A 10,335-nucleotide genomic window follows, 5' to 3' on the forward strand; every position below is an offset into this window, starting at 1 on the left:
ATGAAATGAGATGATGAAAATGTAATATGTGATTCCGCAGATGTGCATTAAATGTCTTCCTGGTTGTCAGTGAGCCGGAGAGAATGGAGTTTGGTGTATCGTCTCTTAATTCATGAGTTTAGCACCTTTGAATTCCTCCATAACATCAACAGAAAATTTGTGAATAAATTCAAGTCTTTAGCCATAATTTTACCATTTTATTTTTCTAACTTCTAATAGCAACTATTTTTATGAAAAAAGTCTTAAGAATTGTACAAATTTTGATACAATAACTTCATTTTTGTTTTTCTTCCCCCCATTTGTAGGGTTGACAATGGATTTATGGATTTAATCATGATGAACTGATTATTTGAAATAATTGTTAACTGGAGTGTACAGACTCAAAAAAGGCAATTTGCTGAAAGTACAGCACAGTCAAAGCAGTAATTAATCCAAAAATGTACAAAAATAAACACATTTTGCATTTTCTGTAAATATGTTAACCACATAATTGGTATAGTTTTACCTTAACCTGGTTCAAATAAAAAAAAAAAGTAATTGTTTATGTGCGTCTTTTAATTTATTTCTAACATTGTATAATAAAAAAAAAAAAAACTAAAGTGGCTAAGTGAAAAATATGCAGAATGGACCAATTTTGTTAACTGATTAATCGCCAGAATAACTGATAGGCTCATCTACTGTATATGTTTGTATTCAAATAATAAGATTTTTTCCGTAGCATAGTGGAGATACTGCAAACGGTGCAACTTACACAACAAAGCAGCAGTAAAGGGAGTCGACATAATGTGCAAGGTCGTTCGGTCAACCGAAGAAAGGAGTGCCAAAATGGCGCACTGCATGTACACGGCTCTGGCAATGATAGCCTAATGATCTTTATATCAACTGTGCATTCCCAATGTTCATTTCATTAGCCCGTGATGTCCTATAGAAGACAGCTGGGGAAGTCACGGTCCGGCGCTTCGCCACAATGCCCAGCCATTGACGCAAACCACGGGCCCGTCAGTCATTCACGCCACGTCACCGCGGACACAATAGCATCATCAGTGGCCTTATTCAATCAGTCTTCACAGGCGGCGCCTGGCTTGGCTGCGGCAGAGCAGAGCCGTCCAAGGATCTGCATCACTGGAGCATCAACAATCAGAGCAGCGCCTCCTTAAATCTCCTTCAAGTGTTCTCTGATTTCTGCTGATTGGATCTGACGCGCCGCCGTCGCTCCACTGGCCGCTCTGCGTGTTTGGTCAAGCAAAGTCAGAAGGACAATGTTTCTGCTGCGTGAATGTGGAGCTGTAGCAGCCAGATGAGACGAGAGGTGCGTTTAAAGTCCTTCTGTGTGACCTACATGAGAATTTACCTGCTAACGCAGCGGGGTGCGTTCAGGAGGCTGCACTGCAAAAACACAACATGATTTTACCAAGTATTTTGTCTCGTTCCTAGTCTTAGTGCAAATAAGACAAAACAAACTTACAAGAACATTTTTAGAAACATATAAGAGCCTGTTTCAAGTAAATTATTCCTTAATATTGGAGTTTACTTAATTACATTTACTTGAGAAACTTTTTTAAAAGTGTACTTTGAGGAGAACTTTTACATTTACTTGAGTTCATTATGAAGAATTTCTCCTCCTAATTGAGTAAAATTTCTGGATTTTCACCCACTGAATGAAAAACAAACATGTTTAAATTCACCAGACAGACACACACCTGCAGGTTTTGTTAAAGTTTCATTAGTTTTTTATTAAAAGAAAATAATTTTCTTTTACCTGATTTTTTTGTTACTTATATAAATTATTGTCAGTTTGTCCTTAAATAATTTTATATATTTCACCTGATGATGTAACTTTTAAATATTAAATTATTGATCAGTTACTCAATACTTGAGTAGATTTAAAAAAAAATCAAATAGTCTTTTACTTGTACGTGAGTAAAAATATGTTGAAGTAGTCTTGGTCTTACTTGAGTACATCTAATATTGATTTAAAAATAAATACTGGTTTCACTTGCAGATATTTTTAGACATTATTTTCATGTTTTAAGTGGAATAATCTGGCAGTGAAACTAGCACATCTTTCCAATATTCGGGACTAATTGACTTAAAATAAGTTCCTATATCCGTCTGAAAAGTTCTTTGTGAGTTTCATCTTTTTTCAAGTGTGCTTAGATATTTGCAATAAAAACTGGACCAAAAATACTTGCTAAGATTTTGGGTTTTTTGCAGTAGTAACATTGATTTGGGCATGCTGCATTCAAAGACTGTCAGACAACACAGATCAATGCCCTTATCAGTCAATCAGTCTGCCTTAATGAACTGCAGAGTGTCCTTCAGGTCGCAATGTTGCCTCAAAATCCAAAAGGAAAAGCTTAGAGGTGGTACGTTATGTTTCCTTGAACAGGTTAGGATGCATCTATGGGTGATACAAACATGTTCTTTACATTTTGTGCACAAAATCATTCTTAGATAATCAGCTTTTTGTCTGTTTTAGGGCCTCTTGTCACTTTAGATCCAAATAACGTTGAATCTGCTGGCCACGATTCTATGTTTACACTGGTTGCAAGCAGATGCAAAATTAGACAACTATACATCTTTGAAAAGCAGAAGTGGAGCCTCCTGCACAAGCATCAGGGATGCAGAAAGTGGTTTCTGGATGGTAAATCAACAACAAAAGTCTTGTCTTTTCCAGCAGCCATTTTACAGTGCATACAGAGGTAAAACCAGCTGACCAAACATTCTAGAAGCTTGGTTTTGGTTGCTAGGTAACAGGCTGGGCTTGGCTGGGGTTGCTAGGTGACCCAGCAATCTGGAGGTTTTTGAAACATCTCATTTTCCAGATACCAAAAAACATTAACTTATTGCCAAAAAAGGCTGGGTGTGTTTTTTTTAAGCATTGGGATTTTTTTTAGAAGCAGTTGAGACCCAAATGAAAAACATAAAAACTATCTGAATTTTGTCTAATTTGTTCTCTTTAGTCATTCAAGAGTGGTTAAAATCCAAAGGCTTAGCACTTTTTTTTTAAAATGACAAAATGTGAATCCAGTTAGCTTTAATGGAAATACTTGCTGTACCAAATTACTCTGTGAAGACATTTTTGATAACAGTGTAGGGGTTCAGTGCGAGGGCCTGAGGAGACAAAGCTGAACTACTTGTTCGTCAGTCCAGAACCACTTCAGTTTCAACAACATAATTGTCCTCAAGCCTTTTATTAGTGTTCTGATTCCCAACGTTTCATCTGTCAGAGGAGCTGGGCTGAAAACACGCCTGAGAGCAGCGCCTTTAATCTCAGGTAAGACACTGTTTTTATAAAAATGTTCAGAAATATCACAGCTTTTAGTGTTTTATGAGCATGTGAGTCACTATTCAGGTTTCTAGTATATTCTGCATAAAAATCAAAGCAGTTATATTACATAATTATGTGCAAAGATATTTAACTTCAGTCAAATGTGCCATCAGGTTTGACCTTGTAACTGTTAAAAGGAAACTGGGTTCAGCTTAAGCGTTGCAGGAGGATTACTGAATCGTGTCCCCATCCTGTGCGTGTCGCAGGATGAAACGTTGTGCTGAAGCATCAGTCAGAGCAAATGCTGTTTTTCCTGGAGTGTTTTTTCTACAGCAGTATGTAGGTTACCTGTCAGGAAATTAAGCTCATTAACTGTTTATGTAATGTGTCGTACACCATGCTGAGTTCCCTGATATTTCACATGTTACTCAAAGATTTGTGGTAAGAGATCATAACTAGAGAAGACCAGGTTTGGCACTTTATGCAGTTTTTTCCATAAATTAGATATTGATTAATCAATCATTCTAACGATTAATCGTTTAATTGGGTTAAAAGAAAAGGTTACATTCTACAGATTTTTCATTTGGGAATGTTTTATAGAATATTATAGATTCATTAAAATGCAAATAAACAATTCATTTCCTTTTTCTTTAAGTAAGAGAATAAACATTTTATTGCCTAGAATGCAACGATATAGGATTTCTTTAGTTTTGACCATTTGTAGCAAAGCATCTGCAGCTAAAAAAGACTCTTTAACATCAACTTTCTGTTTGGTTTAACATCAGTACAGTTTCAAATTGATTTGTTGATCATTTTTACATTTATGGATCAATATTTGAGTTGCAAAAAATGCTTAATAGGAGGTGAAGCTAAAAGTATGTGAGGAGTTCTGGGTAAAACATATTTACAAAGGTTTTTTTAATCTTACATGCAAAACATTATTTTACAGTTTTGGCTTAATTGCAGCTCTGAGAATTTCGTTCTTTCATCAAATAGCCATATTTTTCAGTCTGTATACTCCAGTTAATGACTAATTGGTTACCAAATTATTTCAATAATTGGTTAATCATGATTATTCGTTTCAGTTCTACAGAGAACCAGAGAGTCTCATGTCTGCAGTGAACCGGAACCTGCTAGAAAGCCAGTGACCTTCTTAAAAAGGGAAGCTGGTTTAGTTTTTTAGTACAATTTTGGCTTAACTACAACTCAGATATGTTGTTCTTTCATCAAACAGCCGTATTTTTCTGTCGGTTAACGATTAATCGGATCATTTAAGTCCTACCAGGAACCAGAAACCAGTGATGCTGTCCAAAGTAAATCCAGTTAGTTTGTTGCAGTTCTCAGATACGTTCTTTCTTTTTACGCCTGTAGTTAACAATTAATCAATTACTAAAGTAGTTGACGATTATTTCAACAATTGTTTAATCACGATTAATCATTCCCAGGGAAACATGGTGAGTTCTTATTGGTGCTATTGGATGAAAAAACAAAACATTTTCCTTCTTTGTATTGATTTGCTGATAACATCTACATACCCATATCCATGAATGGTGCATTCTCTTTGTACTCTGTTAGAAATACAAGAACACTTCCTGAACTTGGATATTTTACTATCAATTTCTACTAATTTTTTTTGGTGCTTTTTAACATATAAAATGAAGAGTAATGCATTAGTATTGGAATATAGTAGCTATACATGCCATTAATTACCAAATCCCTCTTCATAAACCTGATATGAAGCCCAAATATGGCCCTGTGTCACATCATCAGTACCCATGAATTTCTGTCAAAGCATCAACATTTGACAGCCGTGTAATATAAACAGGTTAAATAATGAGGTGGGGGCAGGGAGGCTCTGTACACCAGTCTGGACCTTTGTCTGCTCTAATCATGCAGCTAGCATAGCCGTCGGTGCATCTCCATCCTTGGTCTGAGTCCAGCGTTCATGAGCCATTTGTAAAGCAGCAGAGCAGGAAATGAGGTTGGAGCTCTGCAGTCGTCGGAGCCTGGAGGAGTCATGCCAGATACGCCGGGCCCCTCCCACACAGACGGGAGCCGGGGTCAGCAGTGACGGCTGGGGGTGTGAATACAGGAGAAGTGATCGCAAACTGGTGTTAATGGACAAAGACATCTTTGTTCTCCAAATTTATTACAGTAGAAGCGGAGGTTCCCTGAAGCGAAGTTATTGATGAGGCGCTGTCCAGTGTTTATCCTCTGTGAGGACTGGGAGCAGCACTCTGACTCAACTGTTGTCTGGTTTCTTCTTCTTGTCTTATTTTCATGGCTTCTTTCCATTTTGGGTTCTGGAGCTGATGACTATGTCATTATTATTATTATTATTATTATTATTATTATAGAAATGAGTCCAGTCAAAGCTCCAGTTTTCTACATAATTGTTAAAATTGTCACCATAGTGACAGTTTGTTATGAGACAGATAATCAGTCTCTGAGCTACTATTGCTGTCTGAAGAACTGAACCAATCAGAGCCAGGAGGCGGGTCTTAGCGTTGTCAATCAGTGGTGTGTACTCGCTAATGCTAATCATAGAGAAACAACTCACCATTACAGGAAAACTATCAATCTGCCGTCATCGGTGGCCATGCTAACTAGCATTAGCATTCACAACAAGCTGTGCTAGCTGCATCGTAGCAGAGAGAAAGGTGATTGACAGCGCTAAGACCCGCCTCCTGGCTCTGATTGGTTGTTTCTAAATAGTACTGGAAGAAGGCAGATGAAATTGATTTTTTCACAGATTATCTGTTTCATACAAACATGTAAAAAACATTTTATATATAAAAGTCACAGACTGCAGTTTATAAAGAGAACGTACTGATAAAGCTACCTAATAACAAACTTTAAAAATATTTATAAATATAAATTAATTATAAATGTGATTTGATTGATAAAATAATATTCTACTCAATTCAAAGAGGGCCACATAAAATTTTGCGTTGGACCAGATTTGGCCCATGCACCTTGAGTTTGACACGTGAGTTAGCTCAATGTTCTCCTGCAGCCCATTTCAATAGGCATGGTGTTCCACAAGGATGTGTATTCGGACCTTTGTTATTCACGCTATATTTTTTGTTTTTGGGTCTGTTGTTTGAAAATATATTTCTGTTTCTGTGCTGATGACATCCTATTCTCTCTGTTTAGTAAATAATAGGGCTTCCTAATATAATTATTAGGAAAATTGTTTTCATTATTATACTAATGTGATATTCTCCTTTCTCAGAAAAATTATGTGGTTATAATCAACTGAAACCTGTTTTCTGAGTGAGTTTTAACTTTTTTGACCTTGAAATAGTTAGGAAGGTCTAATTAATTCATTGAATGTTCTGTTGAGATCAACTATTGACTGCTCTTTCAATCAGGATAAGTATAGTAATGAGTTAATTAATTGAGAGGCTGTGATTTTGGATGGGCTCGCTTAAGACATTTTACCAATTTTTTATTCAACGTTAAATCCTTTAGTGATTAAACCAAAAATATTGAATTGAGTCGACGCCAATTACCTAAGAGCATCTTATGTGGTTTTTCTGGTTGGAGTTTGGGTTGAAAGGACATGCTTCACAGTATTTGGGGGGAAAATAATCATGGTGCCATCTGTTAGTCTGAATGATGAATTATCAGCTTCACTGGCACAGCAATTTGTTTCTGACAGTTTGAGCAGAATCAATAATTTGCAGAGTAAACCAGAGTTGCATGAATCGCTTTCCCTGCTCACACAGGGAGAGCGATAATTGAGCAAAGTTTTGTCAGATTAAGGGTGTCATTAATGTAAACAAATAAGACAACTGAAGGGAAAAATCATCTTATTTCAAGGATAATTTCAGGCACAATACTGGTAGAGACAGTTTCTCATAATTACTATGCTGTTATATTCTGTCATACATAGTTTTACTACAAAGGTTCCAATTCACAGACTGAGCAAAAGTCTTAGGTCGCCGTCATTTCAGTGTTTGAAAGTGGCGTTGGACTTTCCATCCATCCATCCATCCATCCATCCATCCATCCATCCATCCATCCATCCATCCATCCATCCATCCATCCATCCATCCATCCATCCGTTTCTCATCTATTCATTGGTTATATCCATCCATCCACTATTTTTTCATCTGTTCATCCATCTATCAATCTATCAATCAATCATTTTTTCCATCCATCTCGCCTCCCAGTACAATATTCTAATTTCTGTAAATTTTATCCGAGGATGTTATTCTGATTATCTTTATATATAACCTTTATATTTTGCCCATGGAGTCTAATTCTGTAAACACATTTTTTTTTTTCTATTCTCAATTTATTTCCATCCAAACCCAGAAACGGTGACTCTTCCCTGTAGGATCCGGTGTGTTAGCGGGTTAAACAGCAGCCCTGTTGGCCGGACTCTCCGGCCCGGCCCGGCCCGGCCCGGTTCGGCCTCCCGCCGCCTCCGGCCCCCGGTGTAACGGGACACCGCTAAGCGATGCTGAGAGCTCCGTGTGCAGTCATGGCCTGTTACATCTGACTCGCTCCCGGCTGCTGCTGCTGCTGCTGTTAGCTTATCTTCCGCCGGGCTAATTTATGACCCTATCAGAATCAGCCGACATGCTAACCAATTACTTAAGCTAATTACTGGCTCTTAATATGCTCACCCTAGTTTTGATCTCTAATATACAAAGAAGGAGCTGAGACGTTGCTAGCATGTTGGATCATTTAAAAAACTGTAAGTATGCTGATCTTTTCAAACCGATATGTCTGAGTATTTTTTGGCAACCCTGCATGTTTTCCTGTCTTTCTTCGTCCACACCTCCTTCATTTGGATGCCTTATTTGCAAGTTCTGGGAGTGGCTCAGCTGAACTGCATGCTTGTTTGAAACTGTCTTGGTGACTTTCTTTGCTTTATTTATATTATTTTTATCAACTCCAATCATCACAGGTCAGTGAATTAATCTTGGTCTTTAATGTTTAAATCTTCAGTAGTAACATAAATTTGATCACTGTTCAGAATGAAATAACTGCTTTTATTCTAAAATACGTTTACCATTGCATTTAACATCACGTTGGTCTGATTTTATTTGTCAATATGTGATAAATTGAACATTTTGCCATTTTGGATTGAATTAGAGAATTAGAGAAGTTAATTTTGCTTGTAGATGTTTCTTATGATGTGATCTGAAAACCATGTGTTATTTTTATCCAAATGGCACAAATACTTATAATAATATAAGCATAGTATTTTAAAGGAGATTAGGAAATATCAACATGAGTCTGGTTAGCTGTAGCGCTCTTCTGAAAGACATACATAAAACAAGAGAGAAGCAGCTCAATGTAGAGGCATCGGGCTGTCAGTGCCTTCTATAAGCAAGAAATACAAAGAAATCAAACACTAAATCACAGCAAACTTTCATTAATGTCTTCCTCCAAAACTAAACACAGATGCAATTGCTTTTTTATTAATAAAAACACAATGCATTGTTTATCCATTTTGAAAAACTGTGTTAGTTAATCTTTTTATACAGTATAATATCTCTCTCTGGAGAAAGAGACGCAGCTGTACAGTCATACAGTCCAGTAGACTCAGTTTAATTGGGGACTAAAATTGCAACATTTTGAGTTGGTGCATTTTGCTTTCACATTGCACTGTGTCAAACAATCTAAACTAATTGAAAAACCTGTTCCCCTCCTCGCCTGTGGTGGCGCTGCATCAAGAACAACTGAAGGAAACAACACAAAAACTTCTGAAGGAGACACTGAGCACAACTTCCTTCTTCACAATATGCAAACAAAAATGAGAGTCAGGTTTTAGTGTTTGAAGGATTTCTATTTTGTTTCTCCCATTAGCGCTAATTTACCTTGTTTGTTTACCCAGAATGCCCTGCACCATAGCTCGCTTCCTGCTTTTGGAGCAGACTCAGGTTCGCTTGGCGTTCACATATGCATTCAAATTGCACCAGAGTTCACTTCAACCAAGCTGAGACTGAGATTTGTAAACGAACCAGAGTTTGATGCTTTGGTCCACAACTTGATTAGATTTTTGTACAGTTTTGGTTTAATTACTGCTCAGATATGTTGTTCTTTCTTAATACTTGTGTAGTTAACAATTAATTGGTTACTAAATTAGTTGATGATTAATCAAGCCCAGTTAAAAATGGTCAGATCTTATTGGTCCTCCCTAAACAAATCGGACTTTCTAGACAAAGTAAAGTTTAATTAAAGTATCTGTAGAAATATGTGGTTAGAGATTGTTTCTCACAAAAAGAGAAGCAAAGAGTGCAAATAATTCATGGCAACAACAGCTCCACCAGTGGGAGTACTTTCTATAAAAAGGAAAATGAAGAAGTAACATTTTTTTGCTCACACAATTTAACGTTCCTTATTTGAGATCTTTCAAGTCCAGGCCTAAAGAGTAAATCAGTTAATGACAGCAATAAACCATCAATGGTTCTGTCCAAAAACACAAAGAGAGTTTAAAACACGACCACTGAACCAGGAGCTCTTGCTACAGCAGCAGAGGCACAGTCCACATTTCATATGTTTTAAAATATTTTGTTGTTGTTTTAAAAATCCCAATCGTGTCTGTTTATACAAGAGACACAAGCTGAGCCTTTACATGTGTAGCTCATTATATGTGCACTTGTACACAGGCTGTGGTTAATGCCACGTCCCAACACAGTTAATGAAAAGCGACATCCAGCCAGCGCTGCAGGGCATACAGGGTTAGATAACCCTACACACACACACACACACACAGTCGTACGCTACTATCCAACAGGGGACATTCCATTGACTTCCATTCATTTCTACAGCCTAACCCTAACCCTTTTCCTAACCCTAACCATCACATACCTAACCCTTTTCCTAACCCTAACCATCACATACCTAACCCTTTTCCTAACCCTAACCAAAAGTCAATTCACACCTTAGTCCTAACTGCAACCCCTGACCCTAAAACAGGGTCATTTCCAAGAGGGGACCTACAAAATGTCCCCTCTTCAACGGTGAGTCCCCTGTTGGTCAGTGTAAAATGACACGCATGTCCCCTGTTGGATAGTTACACATGAACACACACACACACACAC

At 37.4% G+C, this 10,335-nt stretch overlaps 1 protein-coding gene across 5 annotated transcripts in view; it reads left to right on the top strand.

The window, feature by feature from the left end:
* The first annotated feature begins 579 nt into the window (after positions 1 to 579).
* myo3a (myosin IIIA) overlaps positions 580 to 10,335 on the top strand; it is a 72,742-nt gene continuing 62,986 nt past the window's right edge. For 4 of the 5 annotated variants that reach the window (XM_008396504.2, XM_017302017.1, XM_017302016.1 and 1 more), the window contains exons 1-2: positions 580 to 1,309; positions 3,231 to 3,277. In XM_008396504.2, coding sequence (XP_008394726.2) covers positions 1,277 to 1,309; positions 3,231 to 3,277 — 80 coding nt within the window. In that variant the 5' untranslated portion in view covers positions 580 to 1,276. Of the gene's footprint in view, positions 1,310 to 3,230; positions 3,278 to 7,810; positions 7,980 to 10,335 lie in introns of those variants that run through there. The other variant, XM_008396501.2, reaches the window with a different exon arrangement.

The sequence above is a fragment of the Poecilia reticulata genome, linkage group LG20, assembly GCF_000633615.1.
Source record: "Poecilia reticulata strain Guanapo linkage group LG20, Guppy_female_1.0+MT, whole genome shotgun sequence".
Taxonomy (NCBI): Eukaryota; Metazoa; Chordata; class Actinopteri; order Cyprinodontiformes; family Poeciliidae; genus Poecilia; species Poecilia reticulata.